Source organism: Spermophilus citellus, assembly GCF_964194105.1.
Source record: "Spermophilus citellus genome assembly, chromosome: 5".
In the NCBI taxonomy this organism is placed as follows: Eukaryota; Metazoa; Chordata; class Mammalia; order Rodentia; family Sciuridae; genus Spermophilus; species Spermophilus citellus.
Window position 1 is genome coordinate 7,788,602 of NC_138186.1, and position 13,348 is coordinate 7,801,949.

The following is a 13,348-nucleotide window of genomic DNA, read 5'->3' on the forward strand; positions in this document are numbered from 1 at the left end:
TTCCCTGGAGCACCCTCCCCGCCCACGATCCCCAGCTCCACCCTCCAGCAACCTCCTGCTCACTTTTCGGTCTCAGCCCCTCAGGAAACCTTTGCCGGCCTCCTTCGTTTACTTGGGTTGAGCTCCACCAGGCGTCTGCTGCCGCTGCTGCCTTCTGCTCCAGTGGGCACAGTGCCTGGCACCGCAGCACCAGCGGATGGGCAGAATCTGGACTGGGACGGGAACAGGCTTCAAAGAAACTGGAAGTGAGGTCCAGCTTCAAAAACATACATAGAAGGACTCTGGTGATCGAGTTGGGAGAAGTCCTCTCGTGTGCCCATGTGGGGCTGCTGTCTCTCGTGGTGTGCAGGTTTGGCCTGTCTACCCCATGAGGATATGCAGGCTGAAGATTGATGCTTGGGAGGAGGGTGCCTTAAAGAAGAGTCTCTATGATGTTGTTTATGGATCACCAACCCCCAAACTTTTTCATAACTTTGTGAAAAAAGAAATAAAATTCTGTCCCTTATTAGAACTCTACCCCCAACTGTATACCATATGCTTTTCTCAGACAACACAGAAAAGCCCGAAGCACATGTTCAGCCCCTGATCAAAGTCAAGAACGTTGTGCAGGTGATGCTTATTTCAAAAGAACTCTGTCAATGCGGCTGGGAGGCATACAGTACCGTTTGTTAATATACCCACTCCAGGGGCGAGGGTACATTCAAAGGGCTCCACCTGGGGGGGGGGGAGTATTTTCCTGTTTCTACAGAATTATACAAATACACTAACAAAGCATTGGATTTCCCCCACGCTTCGTTAATTTAGAGGTAATGGGAAGAAAAAACCATGTGACAATCATGAGATGCTCATTTAAATAGTTGAGAGAGAGAGAGAGAGAGAGAGAGAGAGAGAGAGAGAGAGAGATGCCTTCCTGGGCTTGAGAGAGAGGAACTCTATCTGAGAAAAATAATAGCAAAGGGATTTATGGATTTGGGTCTTCAATTGTCACAGTCTGGATCTGACACATCCCCCAAAGGCTCATGTGTTGACAGCTTTTATCATCAATACGATGTTCGGAGGTAGGGATTTGGGGGTGATTGGATCATGAGGGCTCTGAGCTTATCACTGAATTAATCCACCTAAGGATTCACAACTGAATGCACTATTGAGAGGTGGTGAAACTGTAGAAGGTGGGACCTCGTTGGAGGGAGTGGGTCCTTGTGGTTGTACTCTTGGGTACTTGTCCCCAGCTCCTTCTCATTTCTCCCTCCCTCTGCCCCACATCTCTCTCAGCCACCACACACATACACCCTGATGTTCTGCCTCACCACAGGCCCAGAAACTATGGAGCTGACTGACCACAAACTGACACCATGAGCCAAAAATAAATCTTCCCTCCTTTAAGTTGATTTTTCTCAGGTATTTTGTCACAGCAACAAGAGGCTAACTAATACAGCTATATTCCCTAGAAATTGATTCTGAGGTGGAGGATTTCATGCTGAAGACTTACTGGGTGTACCTTCACCAAATGCCCATGAGTGAGAAAGGTAGGATTGGCAGAAGGTGATCTCAATATTTGCACTACCATTGTAGCCAGGACCTGAGTCAAGCCTATAAATCCAGCCAGGTGTCTTATGGGGAGAATAACCCTCCAAAGTTGCTATTCATTAAACCAAGGGGGGTAAAACCTTTACATCTCTGCAATCAGTCATTGGTCTGCAGGCCAGTCCCTGGGAAATGGAGACGGGGACACCACCTTGAAGAGGGATTTGGGAGACTATGACAGTTTTGTTTCTATCGCAAATGGAATAGGATCTTGCTCACTTGATTATGGGATCTAATATAAAAGATAGGTGCACACTGAAACAGGAACTAGTAAGTTGAATCACATACATCTCTCGGTAAACTGAAATCGTCCATAGGACAATGATGTGGCTGGCTGCAGTAATTGAGGATTCTCAGATTTAAAAAGTGAGAACTGTGAGGAAAATGTCTCCCGAGTTGTTTTAGCATTTTTCCAAATCAAGCTGTCATTTGAGGAAAGTCTGGAGAAATGATTTGCTCGGAGTTCTAGAGTAACAGACAGAATTAGAACCAGCGCCAGGGGTGACTCATGGTCAGGACGAACCCAGCCTCTTTCCCTACTTCCCACACCAGAACGGCGCGGAAGAGAGTTTTGACAAGTCGTGGAATCCTTGCTCCTAACAAAAGATAATGGTTCCCATAACACAAAGCCAGTGAGGGGAGTGACAGCCCAACGAGTAACAGGAAAGAAGACATCAACCAGTGCTAATCTAGAGAGCAAAATCAGCACTGGTGGGGTTTACATAGAAACAGGTTTCCACTGAATGTGGGAGGGAGTTCTAAATGAGTTAGCATCACCTAACAATCGAGTAGCCAGGGCTATGGTCTGTCCCTATCCTGGAGGTTGTCCAGTAACACTAAAACTTTAGAGCTACACATGCTAGCTACAGTCCAGAGCAGTACTAAGTGCTTTATCCAGATTATCTACTGTGATATTCTCCATAATCTCATGAGATGATTTATTGTAATGCCCATAGTATATAAAAGAAAATGAAGATTCGGACAGCCCAAAGACCCTACCAGCCACCACCTGGGGGGCCAAGGCATCAGCATTTCTACCTTAGATTACTTATCTAAGTGCTTTCCCACTAGTCATCTTATTTTTGTCCTGGCACCTGGAATTTATTCTCCACACAGCAGCAACAGTGATTGTGATGGTAATGTTATGCGTCCACCTGACGAAGACACAGGACTCCCAGATATTTAGTTAAACTTGGTATTTGAATCAGCAGATTTGGTAAAGCAGATTGCCCTCCCTAATGTGGATGGGCTTCAACCAATCACTGAGGGCCTGAGTAGAACAAAAACATGGAAGAAGGGAGGGTTCACCCTCTGCCTGACTACTGAAGCTGGGAGGTAATGTCTTCTCCTGGCCTCACACTGGGGTGCATGATATCATCTCTCCTGGTTGGACTTGGATTGGAACTTAAACCACCAATTCTCCTGAGCCTCTAGCTTGCAGATTGCAGATGGTGGGAGTAAGCCTCCCTACCTGCAGGGACCAATTCCTTGTAATAAATCGAAACATATGTGTGTAGTCTCCTATTGGTTCTTTCCATTTGGAAAACTCCTACTAATACTCTGATCCATTTACAACACTGTCAGATCATGTCAGTCTGTGAGTCAGAAGTCTCCAGAGACTTCTGTTCGCAAATCAGACTGAAGCCAAAATCTTGTCCACAGCCTGAAAAGTCCGATAGGTTCTACGGTGCAGACCAGCCAAACAGCACCGCCCTCACTCCACCTCCCACTGACCACACGCATGTGCATGCACACCCCTTCAGGCACACTGTCTCTACTGCATCAGAACATAACTCCACACTGCTTCCCTCTGCCTAAAATCCTTTCCCCCAGGTACTTACATGGTTGATCCTCATTTCCTTCAGGTCTCTGCTCAAATAATGCCTTATCAATGAGACGTCCTGACTGTCTAACATCAAGCAGAAACCCCAGCCCCAAAGCACTCACTGCCTCCCCCTCCTGCTTCACGTTCTGTGAGCACAGATCACCATCTGACTTCTGTATTAAATTATTAGTATCTGCATCAAGCATTAAAAGTCACACCAGTTTTAAAAATCTGGCCTTGATTGAATTGTGCACCATTATATTCCAACCATCAGAATGGTACATGACACAGTAAAGATTAGTTGAATGGGGCTGGGGATGTGGCTCAAGCGGTAGCGCGCTCGCCTGGCATGCGTGTGGACCGGGTTCGATCCTCAGCACCACATACCAACAAAGATGTTGTGTCTGCCGAGAACTAAAAAATAAATATTAAAAATTCTCTCTCTCTCTCTCTCTCTCTCTCTCTCTCTCTCTCTCCTCTCCTCTCCTCTCCTCTCTCACTCTCTCCTTAAAAAAAAAAAAAAAAAAGATTAGTTGAATGAATGAAGACCAGGCAACTGAACTTGAGACCCATTCTTTTAAATACCAAATTATGGGTAACTAGCATCTAGTAAAAAGGACTTCCTCGATTGGGGGTGTGGTTAGGAACAAGAAGATCTAAGGTCCCTTCCAATTCTGGGACTGTGAAGCTATGGTGAGGTCATTAGGACCTTGGACGTACAGTTTCCTCTTGCTGCTCTTGAATGAGCAAGGGGTGAGCTTAGGCGCAGATGAGATCACAGGTTCAGGAAGCCACTCCTCCTTGAGTCACCTAACCCATTTCTCATGCTGCTACTGTTTGCTCTTATTCCTCAGATGACATCTGGTCCTGTAGCAGTTCCGTTGTCAATGGGAAAGCACAAAATCGAAATTGTCATTTCAAGCTGGTGACTTATCTGATAAATACAAAAGTTATTATGTGTGTGTGTGTGTGTGTGTGTGTGTGTGTGTATATAAACTTTTTTTCTTTCAGTACTGGGGATTGAACCCACTTAACCACTGAGTCCTTTTTGTTTTGAGACAGGGTGTTGCTAACTTGCTTAGGGCCTGGCTAAATTGCTGAGGCTGGCTTTGAACTTTGATCCTCCTGCCTCCCTCTCCCAAATTGCTGGGATTACAAGTGTGTGCCACCATTCCTGGCTCATTAAAACTTTTAACAGATATAAACAAGAGTGAGTGTACTGAAGTCATTTTACAAAGATAAATTCATTGATTTATCATTGACCACTCAAAAGTTAGGGAAAACATCAATCTAACCTTGAAAGCTAATATACTGTAAGCCAAAGACATACAGAATAGATGCTTTGAACAGGCAGAGTTCACTTCTCTTTTTCTTTCTTTTTTTTTTTTTTAGTTTGTTCTAATTAGTTAAACATGACAGTAGAAATGCGCAGCATGGCAGTCTGAGAGCCGGAGGATTTCAAAGCTTCAGACTGGCAGGTCAGAAAGGGGGTCAGAAGACAGCCTGGGATAAGATGCCTCACTGTTTCTAGCAGCTCCAGAGAGTTCTCAATAAGAGGCTCCTAATAACTTATCAAGTCGACAAATGGTTAAATTCTTCTTGGGAGTAAATTCCTTAAACAAACAGCAGCTTGAGATACTTTCCCATTTGAATGCTTTACATTCGTCAGAAATGTCCCTGTTGATTCACTTTTAAAGTGGTATTTGGGCTGGGGATGTGGCTCAAGCAGGTAGCGAGCTCGCCTGGCATGCGTGCGGCCCGGGTTCGATCCTCAGCACCACATACAAATAAAGATGTTGTCCGCTGAAAACTAAAAAATAAATAAATATTTAAAGTGGTATTTGTTTTATTTTGTTCTTCCCGACCAACATTTTGGAATTTCAGTTTAAAACTCCAGATGTAAGCCACACTTTGGACAAACCCACAAGAGAAATATTCCTTTTTCTTTCTCTCCCCACCCCCTCATCTCCTAATTGCTAGTCTGTGGGTGTCTCGGAATAGTGGTGAGGTTGAAATCACCTACATATAACCACCATTTTATAAAAGGCTAAAGAGGAAGCTAGTCACATCTTTATAGGCTTTCCTTTCTCTAAACCATTGTGAAAAAGCAGCTGTTATACAATGGAACTTAGGAAGGAAAAGACAGACAACAATGTCAACTTACTACTCGGGTAGTTTGGCACGTAGTTTGGCTAGAAGATTCCCTGGAATTCTCATTTGATGCTGGCACTTTCAACTCCTCCCTCCCCCATCTCACTGGTGAGGGCACTATGAATTTAAAAAGCCAAAGAATTAAAGAACCCAAATCAAGCACCGCTGTTTAAATGGCAAAGCCTGAACTTGAATTTGGGCTTCTTTCTATCTGCACTCTTAACCACTGCGCTATACTGCAAGGAGGAAAAGAAGGGACGAGGAATAGAGCATTCCTTTCTCCTGCCGCAGAGGTGAGAGAGAACCCAGAAAACAAGCACAGCAGGCTCTTTGCTTCCTTTCCAAGTTACCAACCCATGTCATACGTGCTGGTCCACACATGTACACACACGCACGCGTGGTCCAAAACTTCCCAACTGTAGATGTCTCAGGCCATCTGTGGGCTTTTCTTAAAGGTCACCCAACAAGACCCTAGGGAAAGTAGGGCTTGGTCTAAAAAGTTTTATATTTCCTCTCACTTTTTAAACATTGGAAAATCCATTCGACCGACAGAAATGAATAGTAAAAGGAGCTCTAACTGCCCAGAGCCAAAAAAATGTAATGGAAAAAGGCAAGAATATGGCTGGACTTTATTTTCTTTTTGCTCAGCACATCCTGTCTGTAATCTGAAAGGTAAATAGGCCATGCCCAACATACCAGCTCTTTTCAGGTGAAATTATCTGGGTTATAAAAACAAGTAACAACTGTGTTTTCATTATTCCTTAATTCATGGCTGACAGAAATAGCATCCAAAATAAATCAGAGACAAATCTTGCCCATGAGAGATGAAACCCATGAATTTTCACTACTTTGATAGCTGACTTTTATGAACATTTTTTTTCTTTCACTTGAATTAAAATTGTGTAATATTATCTGAAAGAGTGAGTTGCAAAAGTCAGAAAGTGAATTTTCATATTTGGATTATTTAAAACAAGAGGTGATAAAAACAGAAACAGATGCTCTTTCCATATCATTAGTGGACTAACATCCCTGTGGACCTAACTTTCAGAACAGGACAACTAATCATGCAGCGCCTCTCTCTCCAACCCCAAAACATCAACTTCTTGGGCTCTTTAATGCTCCAAATAACTTCCATCACACCAGTGAGAGTTATGCCCATTTTGTCGTATATATTAAATTTCTCTTACGTTATCCATTCTTCTGTGTATTAAAGCTGAGAAGACAGTCTAACAGAAGCTATCTTCACACGCAGAATATCCTTTAACAAGAAACTAGATACATCAATAGTTTATTTGAACCAATTTCCATCACATTTCTTTCTCTGGATGCCCTTTAAATCAAGAATTGCCTATGAGACACATTATTATTGGTTCCTTTTAGTTACACATAACATTAGGGTTCATCTTGACACAATTATAAAAGCATGGAATATAATTTTCTCTAATTCAGTCTCCAGCACTCCCCTCTCCCCCTTCTTCTACCCTTCCCTTTACTCTAATGATCTTTCTACTATTTATTTATAGTCTTTTTCATTATTAATGTCTTCTGGATGTGCATGATGGTGAGATTCACTGAGATAAATTCACATATGTACATGGGAAAGTTAGGTCAGATTAATTCCACTGTTCTTCCCCATACAGCCCCTTCTCACCTCCCAATCCCCTTCTCTACTCTACTGATCTTTTTTCTATTTTGATGAAATCCCTCCACCCTTTTTCTTTTCTTTCTTCTTCCCCACCCCCTTATTTTGGACTAACTTCCACATATCAGAGGAAACAACTGATCTTTGACTTTCTTTCTTTCTTTTTTTTTTATAATTTAGTTGAATATTTTCTAATGGCATTAAAGTTTTATATATACTAGTCTCCAGTTCCATTCATTTATTAGGAATTTCATTCTTCTTTATGACTAATATTAATTAATATTTTCTTTATCCATTCACCTGTTGAAAGGTACCCAGGTTGATTCCATAGCTTGGCTATTGTGAATTTTGCTACTGTGAACATCAATATGGCTGCATCACTGTAGTATGTTGATTTTAGATCTTTTGGATGTATACCAAGGAATGGGATAGCTGGGTGACGTGGTGGTTCCATTCCTAGGTTTTTTGTCTTTTGCTTTTGTGACTGGGGATTGAAACGGGGGTGTTTAACCATTTAGCCACATCCCAAACCCTATTTATTTATTTATTTATTTATTTTTATTTTGAGACTGGGTCTCATTAAGTTGCTTAATCAAGAATTACCTATGAGACACATTATTATTGTGGACCTCATTAAGTTACTGAGGCTGGCTTTGAATCTGTGACACTCCTGTCTCAGCCTCCCAAGTTGCTGGGACCATTCCTAGTTTTTCAAGGAATCTCCATACTGCTTTCCAGAATGGATACTCGAATTTGTAGTCCCCTACATTCTCTGCAATACTTATTATTTGTATTCTTTATAATTGCCATCCTGACTAGAGTGAGATGAAGTCTCAAGGTAGTTTTGATTTGCATTTCCCTAATTGCTAGAGATGTTGAACATTTTTTCCATATATTTGTGGGCCTTTTGTATTTCTTCTTTTGAAAAGTGTCTATTTAGTTCTTTTGCCCATTTATTGATTGGATTATTTGATGGGGTGTGTGTGCGTGTGCGCGCACACATGCACGCATACACAGCTTTTTGAGTTCTTTACCTATTCTGCATATTAATGCCCTATCTGAGGAACAGGTGGCAAAGATCTTCTCCCATTCTCTAGGCTCTCTCTGCACATTCTTAACTGTTGCCTTTGCTGTGCAGAAGATTTTAATCTGATGCTGTCTCACTTACTGACTTTTGGTTTTACTTCTTGCACTTTAGGAGTCTTGTTAAGGAAGTCGGTTCCTGTGCTAACATGCTGGAGTGCTGGCCTGACATTTTCTTCCAGCAATTGCAGAGTTTCCAGTACGATTCTTAGGCCTTTGATCTACTTTGGGCTGACTTTCATGACAGTGAGAAATATGGGTCAAGTTTCATTCTCCTATATGGAGATCCGGGTTTTCCAGCAGCATCATTTCTCCAACATGTGCTTTAGGCACCTGTGTCTAGTATCAGATAATTGTACTTCTGTGGGTTTATCTCTGTGTCTTCTAGTCCATTGGCCTTCATGTCTTTTTTGGCACCAGTATTATGTTGTTTTTGTTACTAAAGCCCCGTAGTATAATTTGAGGTCCTGTATTATTGAGGCCACCAGCAGCAGTCTTTTTGTTCAGAACTGCTTTGGCTATTCTGGCTCTTTTATTTTTCCAAATGAATTTTAGAACGGCTTTTTCTAGTTCTGTGAAGAATGTCATTGGTATTTTCCTTGGGATAGCATTGATTCTACGTAATGCCTTTGGTAGTGTGGCCATTTTGACCATATTAATTCTGCCTATCCAAAAACATGGGAGGTCTTTTCATCTTCTAACACCTTCTTCGATTTCCTTATTCTTCAGTATTCTATAGTCTTCATTGTAGAGGGCCTTCACCTCTTTCATTAGATTAATTCCCGTGTGTGTGTGTGTGTGTGTGTGTGTGTGTGTGTGTGTGTTTAAGGTTATTGTGAATGGGATAGTTTTCCTAATTTCTTTTTCAGCAGGCTCATTGTTGGAGTATAAGAAAGTGATGTATGTTGATCTTACATCCTGTTACTTTTCTAAATTTGTTTATGGCACTAGAAGTTGCATGACATAATTTAAAGCAGTGTTCTTCAAAGCACCGGTTGTGGACAAGTCAGTAGGTGGCAAGGTGCAACAGAAGCCCTTCATCAGAAGTTAAATGGGGGTGGCACTCCAGTGGCACAATTGATTCTCACAAGGTACTTATAAGAAGTTACACAGGGTCCCCCTGCTTTCCTTTCACCCTAAGTTCTCACAGAGCCTCCAAAGTACAACTTTGCATTACTTTCCTCCAAGAAAAAACATAGCAGTTTCCAAACTAATCCAACTGTGGAATGTTTTATTAAAGAATCATCTTGGCCTCACAGAGCTGCCAGTCCATGGAACACACTGGGATGGAGAGAAGCCAGTTCTCCCTAAAGATAGGAAATGAGTGGGCGAACATGGACTAGTCAAGACAGCGCCACATCCACTCATTCTGCACTCCCAGAATGCAATGCCCCCCACAGCTGGAGCACTGTGAAGGGTCCTGGCACCTCTATTTTACAACTGAGAAACAGGGAGATTCATCATGTGCCCATTCACACAGATGAGTTAAGACAGAGCTAGAACTGGAGCACAGTGACCTTAGAAGCAAAAAGAATTTAAGCTCCCAGCAAAATGGCCAGAGATTCCTCTTAGGAAGAACAGCCAAAAATAGAACGTTTAAAAACTTCATTAAATCCATGAAAACATAGTGGTACACCACCAAATTTAGCAGGTAGACCATTACATTTGGCTATTCCTCAGGGGAAAGGGAGGGCGAGGGGAATTCTTAGCAAAACCAGTAAAGCTGTATTTAAAATATGGTACACACAAGAAGTCTTTCCCACTCAAACACTGGGAGATGTCATCATCCTATTAAAGTGGAAATTGGGAGAATGTAGCATATGAAAAAATGTTACAAATTTCTTTTCATCCTTGAAAACAAAAGATATGTGATATCTTTAATTTGAATGAAAATTGAAGTGTGGAGCTATTAGACACATTTTTAAATATTTTTGTGAAAAAAGAAGAAGTAAATCTATAACTAAAACAAAGTGTTAACATAGTATTTCAGACAAGTCTGATTCTAATCACAAATGTCCAGACACTAATGTGATCACACACACACAACTTCCTATTTTAGTAGATCACTGGGTTAATAGGAGACCAGGGAAGATTAATGCCTACAGATATAAAAGTTCCTAAAGAGGGAGGGTACTGAAAATATTAAGCCATTTGATTTTCTGCTTTTGGGCACTCCCTAACACTGAGGAGGGATGAATCTCAATGACAGAATAATCTAATTGTACTGACTCCTACTCCCAAATTGCTGAAGGAGAAATGAGAAGTAGTTGTGCTGCTTTTAATTAGGAACTAAAATCTATTGAAACAATAATATGTCAGCGATGGTTATTTACAAATAAGAAGTATAAACTTTGCCTGGTATTCTTCACCCAATGCTGACGCACAAACTTTAATTCTGCCCTGAAACCTCACAGCAAAAACTCAATTCCATATCCTGCTTGCAAACACCAGTTACCCTCTGAGAAAATTTCCATCATGAATTCTCACCAAATGTTGCTTCTGACTCATTGTTTCAAGGATTAGCAAGGGTCAGAAACATGTGCGAGAAAGAGAAATAATAGTTTCTGAAGGACAGTAGTCCGAAACAAAGCAAGACCAAAGGAAACGGAAGTTGCTCTAGATACTTGGTCATTTCCTCACTTCCTACAAAGCAACACACACAAGCAAGATGAGGAAGGAGAAGCAATGTCAATACAAGTTTCGGTGAAGCCTGCTCCTGACCACCCAACTGGAAACCACCATATGCCCTCAGACCACACACGCTTGCCAGACTCTACATTTTCCCTAAATCCTTTTTCCTCAATACTAGATAACTTACCTACTTATTATGATATTTGTTCGTTGTATAACTTTCTTTGATAGACTATAAGCTCCTAAGAACAAAAATCCATTCCAGGTTTTGTTTCTCTAATAAAATCCTGGCCCCTGAAATAGTTCCTGGGACACAGTTACTTTTCAACAGAACTGTGCTGAATGAACAAACAGTGTAACAATATTCTCTGCCATCTTTGTATTCTGCAGGAACTCAGCAGTCTGTCTCCTATCTTTATACCTTAACCAACTAACCTTCAAGGAAACTTGTAATAAAGATCACAGGCATTAATACCTGGTGTCACCCTAAAAGAGAGCAGCTCACCCCAGGAAGATTTCTGGGGTTCTCTCCTATGGAACAAGAAGATTCAGAATACCATAGAAAGAAAGGAAAGATGACAAAGTAAAACAATAGTATATCATGTCTTTGTAGGAGGTGAGCAAGGCTATGAAAGAAAATTCAGTAAATTGCTACCTGATTCTCTATCATTCAAAACCTAGTGAGCTTCTTAGAGATATTAAGTGTTTTCTATTTTGTTCCTTAACTAGTATCTTAAGAACACACTGTACTTATTCAATCAATAATTAAATTTCATATACACATTATATTTACTAAAAAAACCATTAAACATTGGATTTACCATGTGAGCTGCTATTTGGAAAGCGAAGCAAATGTGACGTTGTTTTCCAAAGCAAGATCATATTGGAGCAAGCTTTGGCTTCTCAAAGAGCCACAGAAATGTATCCTACTCTCACAATTTTTCCCTTTGTCCTTTTTCTCATAATGAAAGCATCAAGGAAAGCTTACAGCTGTGCAAAAGATGCACTGGCACTCCTGGAGTGTGGTCATCTTGTCCAGAGGCTGTTCGCACAAGCAGAGCTTGCAAGTGACGAGGGGGGCCGGAGCGAGGTCTCCAGCGAGGTCTCCAGGTGTGGGGTTTTCGGCAGTCATGGTGAGGTAGTGGAGCCTACCAACTGAGCCCATCAGCCTGTCTTCAGCCTTCTTCTGTCTCCTCAATCCCTGCAGAGAGGTCCAAAGCAGAAAATATTATATCCATTGATACCACTATTGTTTCACCAACCCATGTGGGGACCAGATGAGCATATCCTCATCCTCCATGATCTCTAAGAGTACAGCTAATACATTTCTGAGAAGCTTGGGCTGGAGAGCTTGCTATCTTGGCAAGGTATTTATTCCTGGAGTCCTGAAATTTAAGCTGACCTCACCTCACTGTCCCAACGCACAGCATGCCAGCTGTGGGGATTAAAAGGCCACTGAGGCAGGGGCCTGGGGCGATGGTGGGCAAGGGCACCAAGTTTGAGCTGGACAGCATGAATAAGTTTTGGAGATCTACTGTACAGTCTGGGAATTATAGTTAACAATAATGTATCATATACTTTAAAATTGCTGAGTAGAATTAAATGTTCTTATATGTGAGGCAATGATATGCTAATTATCTTTTTTTTGAATTTGTTTTTATGTGGTGCTGAGGATCGAACCCAGTGCCTCTCACATGCTAGGCAAGGGCTCTACCACTGAGCTACAACCCCAGCCCAACACAATGCTAATGATCTTGATTCACTCATTTCACATGTACACACGGTATATCAGAATACCACACTGTCCACTACAAAGGGACCCCATTTGTATTTGTCACATAGAGCCTAATAAAGCTGGAGGGGAGGGAGGGAAGTGCCACCATTAGTAAATATGCCATTTAGGAGTTGCATCACTGCAACCAGTTCAACAGGTTCACAAAAACACTCAAAATAGGTGTTGCTCAAAAAAGTTAAAGAATTACCATAATATCCAGCAAGTTCACTTCTTGGTCTATACCCAAAAGGACAGAAATCCGGGTCTCAAAGAGATATTTGTACATCTATTCTATTATTCACAACAGCCAAAAGGGTAAACCAACTCTAGTGCCCATCAATGGATAAGTGAACAAAATATGGTATTTACATACAAAGAAATATTATTCTACCTTAAAAGGAGATGGATTTCTAACATGCTATAATATGGGTGAACCTTGAAGATATTACGCTAAGTGAAATAAGCCAGACAGAAAATGGTACATACTTTCATTGCACTTAAAAGCAGTACCTAAAGTTGTCAAAGTCATAGCGATAAAAAAAAGTAACTGGAGTTACCAGGTGGTGAGAGGGGGAAATGAAGAATTATTGTTTAATGGGTGCAGAGTTTCTGCATGGGATGCTGAAAAGGTTCTAGAAGTGGATAGTAGTAATAGCTA

The 13,348-nt window shown here is 41.4% G+C and overlaps 1 protein-coding gene across 3 annotated transcripts in view; it reads right to left on the bottom strand.

Moving 5' to 3' along the window:
- RNF144B (ring finger protein 144B) overlaps window positions 1-13,348 on the bottom strand; it is a 169,803-nt gene that overhangs the window by 64,087 nt on the left and 92,368 nt on the right. For all 3 annotated transcript variants that reach the window (XM_081294359.1, XM_081294358.1, XM_081294357.1), the window contains exon 2: window positions 11,905-12,117. In XM_081294359.1, the coding sequence (XP_081150485.1) occupies window positions 11,905-12,081 (177 nt within the window). In that variant the 5' untranslated portion in view covers window positions 12,082-12,117. The remainder of the gene's footprint in view (window positions 1-11,904; window positions 12,118-13,348) is intronic.